This window comes from Muntiacus reevesi, chromosome 15 (assembly GCF_963930625.1).
Source record: "Muntiacus reevesi chromosome 15, mMunRee1.1, whole genome shotgun sequence".
Taxonomy (NCBI): Eukaryota; Metazoa; Chordata; class Mammalia; order Artiodactyla; family Cervidae; genus Muntiacus; species Muntiacus reevesi.
The window spans coordinates 51,628,283-51,648,043 of record NC_089263.1 but is presented as its reverse complement, the minus strand read 5'-3'; the positions used below and the strand labels follow the sequence as shown (position 1 = coordinate 51,648,043).

General features: G+C 36.7%; 2 protein-coding genes across 7 annotated transcripts in view; one reads left to right on the top strand and one right to left on the bottom strand.

Moving 5' to 3' along the window:
* MIS18BP1 (MIS18 binding protein 1) overlaps positions 1 to 5,569 on the top strand; it is a 50,331-nt gene extending 44,762 nt beyond the window's left edge. For 2 of the 3 annotated variants that reach the window (XM_065906278.1, XM_065906279.1), the window contains exons 13-15: positions 1,004 to 1,091; positions 4,515 to 4,569; positions 4,752 to 5,569. In XM_065906278.1, the coding sequence (XP_065762350.1) occupies positions 1,004 to 1,091; positions 4,515 to 4,569; positions 4,752 to 4,855 (247 nt within the window). In that variant the 3' untranslated portion in view covers positions 4,856 to 5,569. The remainder of the gene's footprint in view (positions 1 to 1,003; positions 1,092 to 4,514; positions 4,570 to 4,751) is intronic. The other variant, XM_065906280.1, reaches the window with a different exon arrangement.
* The window catches only part of FANCM (FA complementation group M), a 98,531-nt gene that overhangs the window by 32,070 nt on the left and 46,700 nt on the right, over positions 1 to 19,761 (bottom strand). For 2 of the 4 annotated variants that reach the window (XM_065906268.1, XM_065906270.1), the window contains exons 18-23: positions 19,209 to 19,365; positions 16,937 to 17,043; positions 14,529 to 15,053; positions 10,489 to 10,864; positions 8,558 to 8,849; positions 7,869 to 7,984 (exon numbers count right to left, since the gene is read on the bottom strand). In XM_065906268.1, the coding sequence (XP_065762340.1) occupies positions 7,869 to 7,984; positions 8,558 to 8,849; positions 10,489 to 10,864; positions 14,529 to 15,053; positions 16,937 to 17,043; positions 19,209 to 19,365 (1,573 nt within the window). Of the gene's footprint in view, positions 1 to 5,033; positions 6,691 to 7,868; positions 7,985 to 8,557; positions 8,850 to 10,484; positions 10,865 to 14,528; positions 15,054 to 16,936; positions 17,044 to 19,208; positions 19,366 to 19,761 lie in introns of those variants that run through there. The other 2 variants (XM_065906269.1, XM_065906271.1) reach the window with 2 other exon arrangements.

The window sequence follows — 19,761 nt, the reverse complement described above, 5'->3', positions numbered from 1 at the left end:
GCACAAGATGGACTCATACCAAGAATATATTTTGTAAAACTTTATTTTTAAAAGACAAGTTTTCTAGACCTCTTTAATCTCTAGACTTCACCGACTCCAGTAGTTAGCTTCCTTTTCATAACAATTTTAAGCAATTCAACGGTATTTTTTTTTATCACTCCCAAAGTATCTGTACAGGATAGCAGTTTTGTGAGGTGCCAGTCCTGAACAACTGGCTAGGTTCATTCACGTACTGCGCAGCAGTGCTTGTGGTTCACATTGATATCTTAATATATATCACATATTTACATATTTCTTACACGTCATACCTTTAAGGTTGCCAAATAGTCATAAAGGAATGGATAGTCAATCATGAAGGAACTTGAAGCCTAGAGTGAAAATTTGTCCTAAGTAATCGTTGGGGAAACGGAGAACAACATTCTATGTGGCTTCAGTTTTCATCTGTAAATTATGAGTCAGGTGTATTTGCTAAGGGGAAAGAGGTAAGGTTAAAAAAAATTTTTTGTTAACATCTTAGTTGGTATAAAAAACATGTAACGATGTAGAAATAAAAGGCTTATGAGCCAAACTGAATCTCAACATAATTGGAAGGCATAAATTAATGGAGAGCTTTCATCACCATGCATATCCTTAAAGTGGTAACTTTAAGATTCAACCGGGATAGGGAAGGAAGACATGAACAAGAGAAAGGAGTGAAAGGTATAACAAAAGGGAATCAATGGACAAGATGTCTTAGTTTAAGAAGACAGGCAGCAAGATAGAGACTAGAAAGAGCAGATGGGACAATGGACAATGAGTAAACCATCATTTTTCAGAACAGTCTTATAGGGTTGAAGCATTTTGTCCATCTCCATCGGTACACAATGGTCTTTTTAAAAATGGACTATAAAATATACTTTTAATGTACAGAAACATTTTAAATTAATTTTGTCAATTGCTGTTCAATCTGTGGATTAAAGTATGGTGATTAATGTTAATTTGAAATTATTTTATATTTAAACAGGAATGATTGTGATAAATATGTTTTTCGTATGCAAAAAACCCATAAAAGTAAAGGTGGCACTACCTGGGGCAATATCAAGAAAAAAACAGTAAGTATTTTTCTTTGTTGGGGCTTCCCAGTACCTCAGCGGTAAAGAATCTGCCAGCAATGCAGGAAACACAGGAGACTACTTTAGATCCCTGGGTCGGGCAGCTACCCTGGAGGATGGCATGGCAACCCACTCCAGTATTCCTGCCTGGAGAATCCCATGGACAGAGGAGCCTGGTGGCTATGGTCCATAGGGTTGCAAGGAGTCGGACTCGACTGAAGTGACTGAGCATGCGTGCATCTGTTGAACAACTATAATACCCGGCAAATTGTTGGCGTTAAAAGTTATGTAACAACCCCTGCCTTCACACTGATTATAGCCTAATATAAATTATAATATGAGGCTATGAGTGAGGTAAGCACATAAGTGCTATAGGATGACTGGAGCATTTGAGTAAGGTGAGAATTTTCATTTGAGGAGTCAGGCAGGGTGGGAGAAACACATATAGATTAGAGAAGGACATTTCAGGCAAGACACAGAAGCATAATATCTGTTCAGTGATCGGGGAATAATCCATACTGATTGAGTTATGATTGTCATGGAACAGGAAATTTCATTACAGATTCAAAATACTCTATACAGATTTCAAAATTTTTTCAGATTCAGCTACTTGATTTTATATGTGTATGTGTGTATTGTATGTATTTCAATATTTAAAATCTAATTACAGAAAAATTTTAACTCAATATTGCCTTTGAGTGATCTAAATTTTAATTTCTCATTTAATTTGAATAATTTATATCCAGATAAAACTGTAAGTATTCAGGAAAAGCTAGTTCACCTCAGATTTCCTCAAAGTAAATAGCCAATCTTAGAGAATGGTAATGTATGGGGTAAAAGAGGAGACTACCTTATTCCCTGAGGGTGTATTCCTTCAAACCAGGTTATGGCCATCTTTTCTTCCCCTCACCCATGTTGAAGTATTTATATAGGACACCTGCTAGAGTATAGTTCCTCTCAGACAGTCTCTAAACTTAAACATTGGGATTACCTAACCAGATCTAATCTTTATAGGCTTTATTTGTCCACAGGAAATGGTTGATAACTCTGGGAACCTTGGTTTAAAATCAGCCTGGAGACTATAAATTCTTCAAAAGAAACTTCTACTCTGTAATTGAAAATGTGGGCAAACTCCCTTGCAGTGTTTGAGTCCCTTTTTCCAATTCCACATTCCTTACAAGAATGAAATTTTGGCTTCATTTATAGCCACTGGGTCAGGATAGAGCAAAGGGTTTAGTATTAAAAGTTCTGATTTCAAAGTTTGACTCCATACCAGCTTTATGACAAGGCAAGCTACTTGAGCTTTCCAGTCTCATTAATATATGTGAAGTGGGGATCATGATGATATCGTATCATTTAGGATCTCCACTGCCTTGTTGATTTTCTGTGTTGAAGATTAGTTCATTGATTTAGTGGGGTGTTAAAGTCTCCTACTATCATTGTATTCCCGTCAGTTCTCTTTATGTCTGTTGTTCACTCGCTAAGTCGTGTCTGATTTTGCAACCCCTTGGACTGCAGCACACCCGGCCTCCCTGGCCTTTACTGTCTCCCAGAGTTTGCTCTAACGCATGTGCAGTGAGCCGGTGATGCCATCCAACCATCTCACCTTCTGTTGCCCCCTTCTGCTCCTGTCCTCAATCTTTCCCAGCATCAGGGTCTTTTCCAATGAGTCAGTTCTTTGCATCAGGTGACAAAGTATTGAAGCTTTAGCTTCAGGATCAGTCCTTCCAATGAATATTCAGGGTTGATTTCCTTTAGGGTTGACTGGTTTCATCTTGTAGTCCAAAGGACTCTCAAGAGTCTCTCCAGCACCACAGTTCAAAAGTATCAATTCTTCAGCACTCAGCCTTCTTTATTGTCCAACTCTCACATCCATACCTGACTATTGGAAAAACCATAGCCTTGACTATACAGATCTTTGTCAGCAAAGGGATGTCTCTGCTCTATTAGTACTTGTTTTATGTATCTGGATTCTCCTCTATTGGGTGCATTGTGTTGATGGCTGTAATATCCTCTCATATTGTAATGATCCTTTTGTCATTACAATAGTGCTAGTAGCTTGCCTTCTTTATCTTTCTTTATAGCCTTTGTTTTAAAGTCTACTTTGTCTGATATGAGTATTGCTCCCTCCACTCACCTCTTCACTCCCCCGGCCCGCCCGGCTTTCTTCTCATTTTCATTTCATGAAATGTCTTATGTGCCCAAAAGTGGTCCTCTTGTAGGCAGCATGCTGTAGGTTTTTTTCATCCAATTTTTAATTAATTATTTTAATTGGAGGATAATTACTTTATAATATTGTGATGGTTTCTGCCATACATCGACATGAATCAGCCACAGGTGCACATGTGTTTTTTGACTGGAACGTTTAGTGCATTCACATTTAAGGTAATTATTGATAGATATATTTATTGCCATTTTTAAACCTTGTTTGCCTGTTGATTTTGTATTTTCTTATTTGTCCATTTTTGTTTTCCCTTTTGTGGTTTGATGATTTTCTTTCATATTGTGTTTGTGTTCTCTTTTTGGTTTTTATGAATCTGTTGTATGTTTGATTTGTGGTTACCTTGTTTTTCAAGTGTATTAACTCCTTCCTGTATGCACTTGCTTTAGACTGGTAGTAATATAGGCTCAAACATATTCTGGGGGAAAAAAATATACATTTTCTTACTCTCCTCCCCTACATTTTATGATTTTGATGTCCTCTTTTAAATCTTCATATTCATCCTTTTGCTGTTTATTGTGGTTATCATTGCTTTCATGAATTTTTTTCATTTTTTAAAAAAATCTGTGTCCTGGCTTATTTATTTACTTTCCAGTTGTGATTTTCTTTCCTGTAGATTCTTGCTTCTTTTCTGTGTGGAGAAGAACTTTCAGTATTTCCTTTAGGATAGGTTTAGCATTGCTGTAGTCTTTCAGTTTTTGCTTGTCTGTGAAATTCTTAATCTCTCCTTCTATTCTGAATTATATCCTTGCTGGGTAGAATATCCTAGTTTGCAGATTTTCCTATCAGGACTTTGATTATATCTTGTCACTTCTGTCTGGCCTGTGCTGTCATATTTTCTTTTCTATCCTATTCCTTTTCACTTTTTAAAGATAGCCATGGCCAATAGTTTAAAAGGTACTGGTGTACATAAGCATGCATTATATACTTGAAACTTGTCAAATTACTCTTATTAGTCAAGAATTTAAAGTACATAGAACTCAAATTTTGCTAGTGTTATGGAATGGAATAAGTACTCAGTTGATTTTGGCAACTTTCAGGTGCTATCCTTTAACCACTACAGCATTAGTTTGTAATATTTCCTTTGGGATAAAGTATACTGAATTTTGTCTACGTTTGAAGCAGTCTTCACAGGAGGTTAATTAGCAGAAAACTGTGGTATTGGAAAACTTTTCACTTAGCTAATATGAACTCTCTTGTAGTTTGAAACTGATTTTTCAACTCCACCATCAAGAAGAAAAACACCATTTAACAAAGGTAATGTACTTTTCTTTTGTAGCTCTGTTCTACCATAGGGTAGTCTCTTTATTAACACAGTATTAAAATTAATTGTTCTCAAGTGGGTAGACCTATCAGTTTGTTTCCTGTAGTTATTTTCAATTTCCTTGAAATTGCTTTTAGAAATATATTAATCTTTTTTATTAAACTTCTCGTTACAGAATTAGCAGAAAACTCTGGTATTGGAAAACTTTTCACAAAGGCTATGGAGTCTTTAGATGAAGAAGAGAACGATTATTACTTTTCAGATTCTGATTCTGCATAGTATAAATAAGAGAACATGTCCAGGATGTTTATCAAGAAGCAGACAGTGTATTTGTGTCTTCATCTGAAGTATATATATGTTTTCTTTATAGAAACTGCACACTCTTTTTCAAAGGTTTCATGTTTTATGTCTCTCATAGGCATCTTAGTCTGTTTAAGAAAACCATGTTCCATACAGGTTTTCTTTTTTTTTTAAAGCATTTAAGAAAATATTCCTATTGTTAGATGGAGAGATGGGGGAGAATAGAATGTAGATTGTAGCTACTGAGCTCATGAAAACTTTAGGTTACCATTTGTTACCACAAGCTTTCTCCTGATTGTTTTTCTTAAAGCTTGTGATTGGCACATCCCTGAAACCTGTGTAAATTTCATTTATTGCTTTTAAGTATTTTTATTAAATCGATTGAGAAGACATTTTGTTGTATTTTTAAGCAGACATAGCAAAAATTTGGTCTCAGTATTTAAAAGACTAGATTAGACAAAACATTCAGGTTACAGATTTATTACTACTGTAAGAAGTCAAGTTACTATGTCATGTCATAGTAAACACTGTTTTCCTTTTGGACAGCTTCTTTAGAAATAAACATCTTTTAGCATATTCTTTCCATTATGTTTTAAATTTGACATGAAAATTTTTTTCCCTCTGTTTATAGTACATCACTCACCCTTTCTCCCAGTTAGGTTGTTCAAATAAAGTAAGTTTTTTTAAAAATAATATTCGTGTTTTGGTTGGTTTTTCTAACTGCTGGATCATAGAAAAAAATGACCTTTTTGGTTAATGGTTCAGCTCTTTTCTTGAAAAATATCAGAACTTATAGAAAAAATACGTTTGTTTCTTAAGAATTTAGTCAGTAATGATCAGCTACTAAAGAACTACAGAATTCATAGAAACACAAGATTTAAAAAGAATAGTGCAGGTAAAGTGAGATCATTCTCCTTTAAACTACCATGATAGTTTCTGCCACAAATATTTTTGCTAGGTGAAGGATGAAAAAAATGAAAGGCTTATGTTAGAATAGCTCTAAAAAACTACTGTAGAACTTTAAGTTACAAATATTTGGTGTAATAATGTGCCGTTTGATGTTAATGGATAGTATTTTAGGAATTAGAAGGTAGTTCAATTCTATAATAGGAAACAAAAAGGGTATTTTGAAATAGCATACACTTGACATCAACTGCAATGTACCCCCACTCCCCATATTCCTGTGACCTATCAAATCTGTTTATCCCACCTGCCAGGTACCAGGTTACTCCCATTTCTTTCCATTGGGTCATTAGATAAAACTAGTAAGGTTTAAGGTAACATCCAAAATTGGAAGAGAAAGACTTTGAGGGCTCAAAGGCAGACAAGATGGATTGATAAACAATAGGGTTGATAAGTGCAACCTGTGGGAATATAGAATGAGGCTGTTGCAGTTTAAAAATGGATAGAGGTCTCTACACAGCGAGCATAAGTAAATGAAATCCTCTAAGTTATGTCCCTCAAACCACGTCAATTCATGAAACACTTCGTCTGCAGCGTGCACACGCAGTCTGAGGACACTGGTGTCTGCGTGGGAGAGGCTGTAGGGAAGCCATCGGTCCGCGGCAACGCGAGGTTGCGGAGGGGGCTGCGTGCTTCTGGTGGAGCTGGGGCGCAGGGTTCCGCCGGACGGCCCTGCCCAATGCACCCGCCGATACCACGCAGTGTGAGAAGCAGCAACACGGCACGCTGGAAGCGGCAACAGAAGCCCCTTTCCTCCTACCTGACAAAGCTTAGAATCATGCTCACTAGGGAGAAATGCTCAAAATCCACTCCACCACAGCACAGTGAAACACTAAAGGATGAATTTGAATCTGAGAGATATAAGGAAAATTGCACATCAGCCAATAATTTATATCACTTCCTTTACTCTCTGTAAAGAAAAAGTTTGACAAAATTACTGAACAGCAGGGAGAAGAGATCAACTGCTTTAGAAGAATTTAGAATTTATACTGTCCCAAAGGAGCTAAGTTCACAATCAGAGTAGCTTTTTTAGTGAAAGAAAACTATCTAGTTCTTGGGTTCCTGTTAGCTAGATTTCCCAGTCTACACTTGAGTAAGTCACTTGCTTCTGTGTCTCTTATCGTCTGATAGGAAAGAGAAAAGCAATCTGAATTAGATCAGCTTTGAAGACCATGCCAAGTCTAAGTGAAACCCTCTGCTGTTCGGTTGATTCAACTCCCCAGCAATGTATAATAGAAGATAAAAATAAGGCAGAGAATAAAGGACCTTAGGTGGGGAAAACATCTATCCATAATTATAGACTGCTTTAGCACTACACTGACCAGAAGGAAGGGACTCATGTTGCAGATAATAATATGGAACCATCTTAAAATATTAGTAGCATCACAGATGCAATGTGATGGGCCACAATGAAAGCCTGCATTTGACAGCTCAACCTATACTGAAATTTTGCAGCTCCAGTATATCACTTCTTTGGTATTTCAACAACAACAAAAGAAGTAGTATAGACTGGAGTTCATACTACTAGAATTTGACAGCTACTAGGATTCAGTTAAATTTTTGACTTTTCCTACTTCCTGGGGCATTATCTCACAATACACCTACCACCCATACCTATTCAATATTGTATATGTATAGGAAAAAATGTTTATGACCATTAAGCTGGCAGCAGATACATCAACCTATAATGCTAACAAATGACAATGACAGCACTATAATCTTTGGAAAATTCCTAAAATACATCTTTCACTCTAGCTTTTATTTCTTCACAGCACCTTAAACAAACTTTTTATTCAATAAGAAAGTTTCATTATCTAATGAATCAAAATAATTATTAAACACGTTTTCAAAATTTACATATTCTATATAAATAAAAATGTACACAGTATAAAACGATAGGGCAATATTCTCATATATATGTATTAAACTGATAATCATAAACCGCAGCAATGATTATTGAAGTGCATTTTGTATTGTTCTCTGATAACCCAACCTGAGCAGTCTGGTCACGTGTCAGATTTAATACTACCTTGGTTAAGATGAGTTGGCAACATTTGCATGTCAAATATATAGTGAATATATCTACAGATCTCCTCAGCCTTTTGATGAGTTACTTGTGCATACATGGAAATTTCTTGAGGTGTGCTGAAAAATAAACAAAAATATACCTGAACTTCTGACATAAAATTCAATATTCTTGTTTAAGGAACACCAAACAAAAGCCTTTAAGGAAATAATTTTTTCCCCCAGATTTCTACATTCACTTAGTGTGTTTAGCATTGGTTTAAATAAAACAAAAGCACATTTATTTCCTATATTTGAAATCATTTAAAATGATAATTTCAACATCTTATTTGGGCCTGTAGTTTAATGTATTTGCTAATACCTTCATTTGATTTTCAAGCAATAAAGTCATTAAAACCTAGTAAAACTTTCAACTTGAACATTTTTTTAGTTACAGAACTAAACAGCCCAGAAATGTTAGACTGCAAGTGCTGTCTACCTCCCCATAGGGCTCTAAGTTACAAATACAATGCTTACCTTTTTAACTCTCCCCTTCCATTAATATCCTTAGCTTAATGCGGTAACAAGAAAAGTCTTTACTGAATGAATCTAACTGGCACTACACCTCTTTACTTAAAAAATATGAAAATTCCAATGAAATCTCTCTTAGAACAATTTTAAAGTAACCATTTAAAAATATTAAAACAGACATACCTGTTGGTCATCTTCTTCACAGATGAAAACTGGTGACACATATTCAGTGCAGTTACATAACTTATATTGGGAATACTTAGATAAAACTGAAGAGTTTCACATTTATTACTGTTCACCACCGTGGGAACATGAATGCCAACATTCTTTCTTTGTTCCACTAAAGACAATTCCTTTAGCAAATCCGCAGTTTCTTCTTGGCAGGAACTGAAAAGAATTCGGATCCCAGCACCAATTAAGGTAGCCAGCAGGCTGTCATAGCTCTTTGTTCTTCTAAACATCCTGGATGTGTCTCCTAAATATTTTTTATTTAAGAAAATGCAAACCTTAGTAACTTACATTGAGTAGAACTGTTAATACTATACATTATTAAAATCCCAAGATCTATATCATTAAACTAGTGCTACGTTATGCTAATGAGAAATCCTACTGCTAAAGATTTAAAGTGATTCTCAAATATCTGAGAGAGAAAATAGGGAAAACTGTCTTTATGAGTGTCTTAAATTAGAATCAACAGAAGGTGAGTAGACAGGAGAAAGTATATTCCGAGATAGCTCATTCCTGCTGGCCAAGACCATATTCATCTATCAAATTTGTAATGTTAGCATTGCTGAAGCGTTCAGTTAGTAATACTTCTAACAGATATAAAATTCTCATGTATCTCTTTCAAGGATAACTGAATCATTCCACACGCATTATAATATCTCTAACTCTTGCCTGTTAATTTAACTCTTCCCTACTCTCATGCATTTCCTTTCCATGTCTACCTACATCCTTCTTTTGGCATTCTTCCTTATGCCAAAAAAAAAAAAAAAAGATGTTTTTCCATAGCTTTTGTCACATTACTTTCCTTTTTATTACAAATCTATTTCCTTTATAAAGGGTATGTTAGTATAAATTATAGAAATTTAGCACTAGAAAGACCCAAAAGATCACGTAATCTAAAGCCCTCATTTGTCAAATTAAAAAAGAAAAAAGAAATTGGATTGGGGTTACTGAAAGACAGAGTGATTTATTCAAGATCACATGGTTCAATAATGACAGTGGTGATGAAAAAGTATGTTGCTCAATTCCTGAACCAACGTTTAACATAAACATTATTGCCTTTTATATATGTAATGACTGTATAATCCTTGAATTCTTCCATAGTGGCTTTCAGCTGCATGATTTCACTGAATTCTCGTAACACCACGGGATGACTAGGAAAAGTGTACTATTAACTCCTCAGAGGAGTTAACTGTCAAATGGAATGTCACATAGCTATAAAAGACATCAGAACTCAGTGCATCTTCTGATTCCATACCCTATGATCTTTTCACTAGTCTCAGGGATGCCCTATGCAGTTAAATATTACCCATAAAACTCCCTAACTGCAATGTATGACAAAACCCACTGAAAAAAAAAAAAAAAAAAAAACTCCCTAACTGAAGCCCCAAGCCTACATTTTCTAAAATATTCTAGGCACCCATTTTAGCGACCCACTGAGAATTCAATCTTAATGTATTAAACATTAAAGACCTCTTTAGTCTCAAATCTGCTGCTTCTCCTGTATTCATAATTTCAAAGTCACTACCTGACTGCTCAGTAATCAAGAAACTGGTCAGCTCAAGAGTCAATTCTTGATTGCTTCCACTTACTCCTGCTAATTCTACCTTCTTAAACTCAATCCTCCTCTCCCACACTGCTGCCTTATTTCTGGCAACCTTCCCAGGGCTCCTCCCAGAAAAAGACATGACTGGTTCACTTGCCTTCAATTCACCCTCTTCAATGCTCATAAGTTGCATTTAAACACAGTGACTAATGAAAAATATTACGACATTACATAAATATTCATGAGTCAGGTATTCACATTTTAAGAGCCTCCCACATCCTGACAGTAGAATAATGAACTAAATAATAGTCAAGTTCCTTTACAACCTTATAAAAATACAAACCTGTTTTTTCTCTGTCCTTTTCCACAATCACACATATTCTTTCAAACATGCTCTGTAGGTACTGGATCTGATCGATGAGCTTGTTCTTATTGATGCTATTTAACATCTCAGATTGAGACCTCCTTTCCACCACCATGCGGTTACTCACAATATAATCACAACCATTAAGAGGACAGACCTCTACCTGTAAGCCATGAATTGCTCTTAAGGAAGAAACTACTTCTGAACCAGAAACGATTTCACGACTATCTACAAGAATACAAGTTCTGTGGCCTTCCTGGGGCAGTCTTAGAGAAGCATGTGTGTCAGTCAAATGTGGTTGTGGGTTGGAACAGCATGGCACAGAAGTGCGAGAATCCTCCAGAGCAGTAGCACCCTGAAAAGTAGAAAACATCAATCACCATCAATTACATAAATATTGACGCCATAAACTTCTAACACCTAGGCTAACTTTTCTCATTCATGCTTTTTCTTCTTCCTTCAACAGGACCAAAGGTACTATGTAGATGAAGCTACCACTAGCTACCACTTAATACCTAGTAGGATGGCTAGACATTTTCTAAAAGGAAAATGCGTTGATGAGAATGTGAAAAAAACTGGGATGTGCATTGTTGGTGGGAATGAAAATGATGCAGTCACTTTGGAAAAGTTTGGCAAATTCTCAAAGTTAAGGAATTACCATATGACCCAGGAATTCCACTTCAAGATAACATACCCATGATAACTGAAAACAGAGACTCAGCTACTTGTATGCCAAAGTACTTTTGGAAAATCCTCAGCCATTGCCTGTTCAACTACTTGCTCTCTCTTCTCCTTAATTCTAGTTTCTCTCTTTTTCCTTTCCTTCCTCTACAAAGGGTCTTCACCTAGGCCCTGGGGACTACAGAGTTTGTTGTTCTTCCCCCATTGGCTAAATGCTTTTTGTCCCACAGGGGAGCGCGGGGAGAAGGAACTAGATGGGGGTTGGTGCCTTGCCCACTGCCTGCAATGGGGAGGTTTCCTCTCAATCATTTCTGTGAACACTTGATGACTAGCAACTCATTAAAGTTTTAGCTGAGGTCTCCTTACTAGATTGTACAATGTCCAGTTCCAACTCAGCAAGTCTCTCCATGGAGGCACTTGTCTTTCCTTAGATATCCGGCTAATTGTTTACCATGCAACTTCAGATCCAAATAAACTTATGATTTTGTAGATTATCTGGCTTTTTTTGTTGTTGTTGCAAGAATGGGAGCAATATTCTTTCCAGCTTTCTATATTCTAAGCTAAATAGGAAGTGCTAATTACTCAGAATAATCTTTAAAATGCATTTAATATTCAATTTTTAAAGGAAAAGAATAAATCTAATGAAGGAAGAAATGACACTAAAGAAACAAAAAAATATTAGAAATATTTAGTTATCTTTGAATGCAAAATGGATTTTTAAGCTCTGATGTCAGAATTTATAAAGAAAAAAAACTGGAACTCTATAAAAAAGCTAAAATTTCCTATGGCAAAACCTACTTAAAACAAGAGCAAATGATGAACAAAGAACACTGTGTATAATATACGTGACAGATAAATATTAACATTTTCAGTAGCTAACAGTTTTTGACAGGATATTTAGTTTATTTTCTGTCTTTTCAAATTTATCTCAAATTCTTTCCCCTCCTAATTTGAAGAAGAATCATACCTTGCACTAGATGACAGAAGTTAAAACAGACTTCTGTAACAATCTACCTATCCTTTTTCACAGTCCTCAAAAGATTACTAGGGTACATCTATGTTTTTTGGTTGGAGCATGCTAAAATAGAAATGCAGAGAGTATTGTGCAAGTACTGCCTACCTTGACCCTTGGGATTACTATCTTTCTACTAGAGCTGATAATTCTGACGCTCAGAGAAATGAAGTGCTTTGCTGTTCTCCAATCGAGTCAACTTTATCTAATTATGCCTCCCAGAAATACTTTCATGCCAAAAGAAAAAAAAAAAAAAGTCTGGAGATAACGTATGGAAATGCCAATCTGAGGGCCACTGTGTGGACACCGGAGCACACTGCTCAGGTGGGACGGCCTGGAACACCCAGAGGAAGCAATGGGAGAGGTCTCGGTCTGGGGATTCCTGTTACTGTCACTTTAACCCCCATTTTAGCAAAATTACTGCCACTATAAACTCCTAAAAACTGAAAATAGTTTTGGGGATTACTTTAGCAATAGTAAAATAAAAAGGAGCTGGAAAGTAAACTACATAACCTGTCTGGAAGGAAAGAAATTCAAAGGAAGAAAATCAGGCCCCTAACCTCCACTCCAGCATTTGGAAAACTCAGCAGTGGCCACAGGACTGGAAAAGGTCAGTTTTCATTCCAATCCCAAAGAAAGGCAATGCCAAAGAATGCTCAAACTACCGCACAATTGCACTCATCTCACACGCTAGTAAAGTAATGCTCAAAATTCTCCAAGCCAGGCTTCAGCAATATGTGAACCGAGAACTTCCAGATGTTCAAGCTGGTTTTAGAAAAGGCAGAGGAACCAGAGATCAAATTGCCAATATCCACTGGATCATTGAAAAAGCAAGAGAGTTCCAGAAAAACATCTATTTCTACTTTATTGACTACGCCAAAGCCTTCCACTGTGTGGATGGCAATAAACTGTGGAAAATTCTGAAAGAGATGGGAATACCAGACCACCTGACCTGCCTCTTGAGAAACCTGTATGCGGGTCAGGAAGGAACAGTTGGAACTGGACATGGAACAACAGACTGGTTCCATTTAAGAAAAGGAGTCCGTCAAGGCTGTATATTGTCACCCTGCTTATTTAACTTATATGCAGAGTACATCATGTGAAATTCTGGGCTGGATGAAGCACAAGCTGGAATCAAGATTGCTGGGAGAAATATCAATAACCTCAGATATGCAGATGACACCACCCTTATGGCAGAAAGTGAAGAGAAACTAAAAAGCCTCTTGATGAAAGTGAAAGAGGAGAGTGAAAAAGTTGGCCTAAAGCTTAACATTCAGAAAACTAAGATCATGGCATCTGGTCCCATTACCTCATGGGAAATAGATGGGGAGACAGTGGAAACAGTGACAGACTTTATTTTTTGGGGCTCCAAAATCACTGCAGATGGTGACTGCAGCCATGAAGTTAAAAGACGCTTACTCCTTGGAAGGAAAGTTATGACCAACCTAGACAGCATATTAAAAAGCAGAGACATTACTTTGCCAACAAAGGTCCATCTAGTCAAGGCTATGGTTTTTCCAGTGGTCACGTATGGATGTGAGAGTTGGACTGTGAAGAAAGTTGAGCACTGAAGAATTGATGCTTTTGAACTATGGTGTTGGAGAAGACTGTTGAGAGTCCCTTGGACTGCAAGGAGATCCAACCAGTCCATCCTCAAGGAGATCAGTCCTGGGTGTTCATTGGAAGGACTGATGCTGAAGCTGAAACTCCAATACTTTGGCCACCTCATGTGAAGAGCTGACTCGTTGGAAAAGACCCTGATGCTGGGAGGGACTGGGGGCAGGAGGAGAAGGGGACGACAGAGGATGAGATGGCTGGATGGCATCACCGACTCGATGGGCATGGGTTTGGGTAGACTCCGGGAGTTGGTGATGGACAGGGAGGCCTGGCGTGCTGCAATTCATGGGGTCGCAAAGAGTTGGACAGGACTGAGTGACTGAACTAACTAGCTAAGCTCCTCTCCTCAGTGAGTAGATGAGAGTTACATACCTGAAGCCTTCAGAGAGGGAAAGAAAAGTTAATCTGGGGAAACTAGTTCTGAGCATGTAATTTCTGTTACCTTGCAAGAAGCTAATTTCCTGTATTCTTTTTATAAAAGAAGCATGTTTCCTTACAGTGTTCTTAAGAAAGCTATTAACACATTAAAAAAATAAGCATCCTGTGAATTAGCTGTATAATTTAGTATGCTGATTTCTTGTCTGAAGAATTCTATTACTTGTTAATTTTTCTTTGACCTAGTTATTCAACATAAAAGAAAGGAAAACAAATAAACAAAAAAACCTTTTGGTAAACGCATGAAGGCTTTTTTTTCTGGTTTGATTCATACCTTCAACTGAACTGGAAACTTTCCACAGTCTTTCTGTGCACTGACCGTATTGAACAATGATGAGGCAGATTCCATGTTAGTATGGTTCTGAGGTTTGAAGTCTGAGACATCAGAAACGGGAACCTTTAAATTAGGTGGTGTCTGTTGTCTCTGGTTTAGCAACTGATTACCGACTGGATTAGAGTGGTCCCTGGACTGCAGTGAAGACCCAGAAGGCACTGTGCTTGGGTTAACCACAGTCCTGAATTCCTGTTTATCCTTTACATCGTGTTCCTCCTCACTTGAATCATCCAGTAAAATAATTCTGGATAATTTACTTTTTGAACGTGCACAATTTTGTCTCATCTTCATTTGTTTTAGCTTTACTGCACGTTGGGTTTTATATTTTTTACTCTCATTTGTATAGCAGTCTTCAGTTATTAGGTTAAAATCAACACAAACTTCTTCACTCGACTGGCTTTTGCAAGACTCCTCTTCATCAACGCAAAAACTGTCTTCTAAATAGGTTTCATCTTGCTCAGGAATCTACAATAAAAACACAAATAAGAGTATAATAGATTTCATAAAACCAGCATGTTTTTAACATATTCTTTTAAGTTCATGATATCTCTCTGAATATTTATTTCATTTACTTTATTAATTCAGTCACTTGCTCAACTGACTCTTTACTGAGCATATTCTTTTTTTCCTCCAGTTTTATTGGGATATAATTGGCATACAACACTGTATAAGTTTAAGGTGTACAGCATAATGATTTGACTCACTACATCATGAAACAAATTTAGTGAACAGCCCTCATCTCATAGAGAGACAAAATTAAAGAAATCGAAGAACATACTTTTTCCTTGTGGTGGTGAGAACTCTCAGGATTTACTTTTGACAATTTTCATAGTTAACATACAGCAGTATTAATTATATTTATCATGTACATTACATCCCAAGGTCTGGGTCTGCATGAATGCTCAGTCATGTCTGACTCTTGTGACCCCGTGGACTGTAGCCTGCCAGGCTTCTCTGTCTATGGCATTTCCCAGGCAAGAATACTAGAGTGGGTTGCCATTTTCTCCTCCGGGGGATCTTCCCAATCCAGGGATTGAACCTGCATTTCTTGTGTCTCCTGCACTGAGCAGGATTCTTTACTAACTGTGACACCTGGGAACCCATCACAAGTACCTATTTATCTTACAACTGAAGTTTGCACATTTTGACTGCCTTCATCCAATCCCCCTTTCCCCCGCAGCATCCCCCGCCCCTGTCTCTGATAACCATAAACCTGATCCCCTTTTCTATGAGTTAGTTTGTTTTTGAAGTATAATTAACCTGCACCATGATGTTAGTTTTGTGACACAACATACATTTCAAACTGATCACCATAAGTCTAGTTACACTCTATCACTGTACAAAGACATTACATAATTATTAACTATATTCCCCATATTGTACATTTCATAGGTATGACATTTATTTTGCAAGTGGAAATTTCTATCCCTTAATCTCCCTCACCTATTTCTCTCCTCCCCACCCATTTCCTCTCTGGCAACCACCTGATTGTTCTTTGTGTCTATGATTTCCTTATTATGGTGGTTCATTTGTTTTATTTTTCAGATTCTACATATAAGTGAAATCATACAATATTTTTCTTTCTCTGACTTCTTTCACTTAACATAATGCCCTCTAGGTCCATCCATGTGGTCACAAAAGGCAAAATTTCTTCTTCTCTATGGCTGAGTAAACTTCCAGTTTTTACATACACCACATCTTCTTTCTGAGTATATTCTTTAATGGAAGAAAAGGGGAAGTTTGGAAATAAAAAAAAAAAATACTGATTTACCCTCTAGAAATTTATAGTCTAGTGCAAGTAGCCAGAAAAATGAACAGTAATTCATAAAATGCTGTGATAAGTAATTCATAAAACACTATATAATAAATACAATGAAAGTACAGAGTAAGAATGATCATAAAAATATGCCCATATTTCTGAGCTGAATATGGCAATTTATAAACAAATAAGACTAATACAAAATTGATTCCATAAATGAAAAATAATCTATAATTTTTGTGATATGCCATTTTAATGGGAAAAATTAATTTCTAAGAGAAATATGACAACAGAAGAGTTAAAATTTTAACTAGCAGATGATAAAGTTCTATTCATTTCCTTTAAATATTCTAATTCGAAAACAAATTCAGAGTATATTCTAATTAGCTCATTAACAAAAGGAAACTGTGATCAAATTATGACTGAAAGGGATTTTGAGAATTCATATAGTCCATCTTCCTTACTCAGGGCAGAAACTACTGCAAATAGTTCTGATGGAGTTTTAGAAACAAAATGAAGGCTTCATTAACAGGAATATATTCCAACATCACCACCAAGAAATTCTCCACTATATTTCTATAGTTCATACCTGGGAAAAAATATTTATGTTGTTATGTTTCTTATGGACCATTTTGTATCGATTGCTCATCAATGGACTTCGCACAGATTTCATGTAAACAGCTCTCATTTCAGAATCTGTATAAAGAAAAAAAAATTTTTCAAATAGCCAAATTATTTAAACGAAAAGTAAATAAGTATTTAACTTTGACCTATCCCAGATTAGCCATTCCCTGGTGGCTTGTTGGTAAAGAACCCGCCTTCCAATGTAGGAGGCTTGGGTTCTAACCCTGGGTCAGGCAGAGCCCACAGAGGAGGAAACGGCAACCCACTCCAGTATTCTTGCCTGGGAAATCCTATGGACAGAGGAGCCTGGCAGGCTGCAGTCCAATGGGCTGGAGAGAGTTGGACATGACTTAGTGACTAAACAACAATATAGTATATAGTAAGTATGTAACCTTTAGAATCTGGCTTTTTTCATAAAGCACAATTCATGTGAGAATCATAAAATCATAACCTTATTTTTTAAAGTTATATAGTAAAGAGTGCCTAAGAAATGAGGCATGGAAAAAAAAACAATGTGGATTTTGAGATTTTCTTTAAAAGAAAAAAAAACAACTCTGAAATCCTACATATTTCAAACATACTGTGAAAAAAAAAAGTACTGTGTCTAAATGGAGCTTCAGATGTCCCTATTCTTTATCACAACTGAGCTACCTTCAACCTTCCCAATGGCAGCAACTGAAGTCCTTCCTGTTGCTCAAGCCCACTGACTCCCTCTTTGTCTCTCTGCTGCTGCTGCTGCTAAGTCACTTCATTTGTGTCCGACTCTGTGAGGCCCCATCGACGGCAGCCCACCAGGCTCCCCCGTCCCTGGGGTTCTCCAGGCAAGAACACTGGAGTGGGTTGCCATTTCCTTCTCCAGTGCATGAAAGTGAAAAGTGAAAGTGAAGTCGCTCAGTGGTGTCTGACTCTTAGCGACCCCATGGACTGCAGCCCACCAGGCTCCTCCATCCATGGGATTTTCCAGGCAAGATACTGGAGTGGGGTGCCATTGCTTTTTGTCTCTTTAATCCATCAGAAAATCCCGTCAGCTGTACACAGCCAGAACCCAATCTTTCTCCCCTCTCACTGCCACCATCATTCCTTGATTAGATTACTGCCATGGCCTCTTGTATGGTCCTTTGTTCCCAGATAGGCCATTCTCAACACAGAAGCTGGAGTGATACAAAATAATAAGTTGGCTGCTCATTCATTAGCCCTGTGATTTCACTTCCTACTACCCAGCTTCTTCCCTTTCAGTTCTAGTCACAATGATGTTCCCTTGAACAGGCCAGGCACACTGCTGCTTCAGGGCTTTTACACTGGCCATCTTTGCATCAACATTCTCCCACCAGATTCTACTATAAACCTGGGAAAGAAGCCTTATTCTGCAAATCATATCTGAATCAGCAACACACTACTGAGACCTTTGTATTTAAAGCCTTCTTCTTTAAAGTCGTGGGCCTTGGGAAACTTTGCCATCTTAAGTCATATGAGACCCTGGAGGAGCAGAATAATGGCAAGATTTGGGAAAGATAAGAATCCAGAAAAGTCCACTACAATCTTTACCATTTCCATTGCAGCCAATCTGAATCATCTATAGAAGACCTGCTCAAGCACTATTTGGGGAGACTGTTTTCTAAAAGTAGTCTCCCTTGACGAATTTAATAAATTTAGCTTTGTGTCTCAGCTGGTGTTAACAGACTGCATGGTTGAATTCCTCATCTCCTAGAGTCTGGACAAATGTCACCTCAATGAGGTCAACCCCTAATTACCCTACTCAAATTTATAGCTTAATACCCCAACCCCTGACACTCCAAATCCTCATCTTACTCAATCTGTTTTTGTTTTTCTGTAAACTTGTCTTACACTAAATAATTTAGTTATTGTGCATATTGTTACTCTTCTTCCATTCTAACGTATGCTTTTGAAGCACAGGGGGTTTTGTCCATTTTGTTCATAGATACAGCTTTCTCAAGAACCTTACAGAGTGCTAGGCACATACCAGGCATTAATACTTGTTTAAATGAACAACTGACAGCCAGCCAGGTCTCTAGAGACTGTTTTCTAAAAATAGTAATTTTTAAAATTAGTAGCCTATAAACAAGCAACTCTCACATAAAGGAAATATTACAGAATTACCAAGTATTTTACACACATCAAATTTAATTCCCTTTAAAGTCAAGGTTCTTTGGAAAAAATATAACCACAGTAAAAGCATTGAAAATGAAAAGAAAAAGAAGTATTATTGTATCATTTACCATTTACAGCCTGTGACAGTTGAGTCTCATCATTTAAAAAGTCAAGTAGTGAGGAGTCTTGTTCATTTTCTGACTCATCATTTTCATCTGATGAAACACATTCTGCATCTTCTTGGGAAAGTTCTGCTTCTTCATCTAAAAACTTCCTAGCTATGAGCTAAGATAAATGAGAAAACAGGAAAGTGCCTTTAAGAAAATCATTTAAGGTCCTCAAATAACTGAAAACAGTTTTGGAAAATGGATTTCTTGCCAGTGCTTTTAAGATAAAAAATAATAAAAATAGAAAACTGTGAGAAGAAATGATAAAGTAGCATATCTATTTAAAATGTCTTCTTTTAATTGTTATAAATAAAATAAAGTACAGGTCAGCATGTCTGCTTGCTGAATGTTTCTTAATAAAGTCTCTTGAGTCTTTCAGCAATTCATTTTTTCCAGGAAAAATACAGTACCACAAAAAGACTGATCAGAAAAAAAAGTGCTAAGAATTCTTTTCCAAAAATTTGAATATTGGATATAGATAAGAAAAACAATATAAATATTATAAAAGCAAATA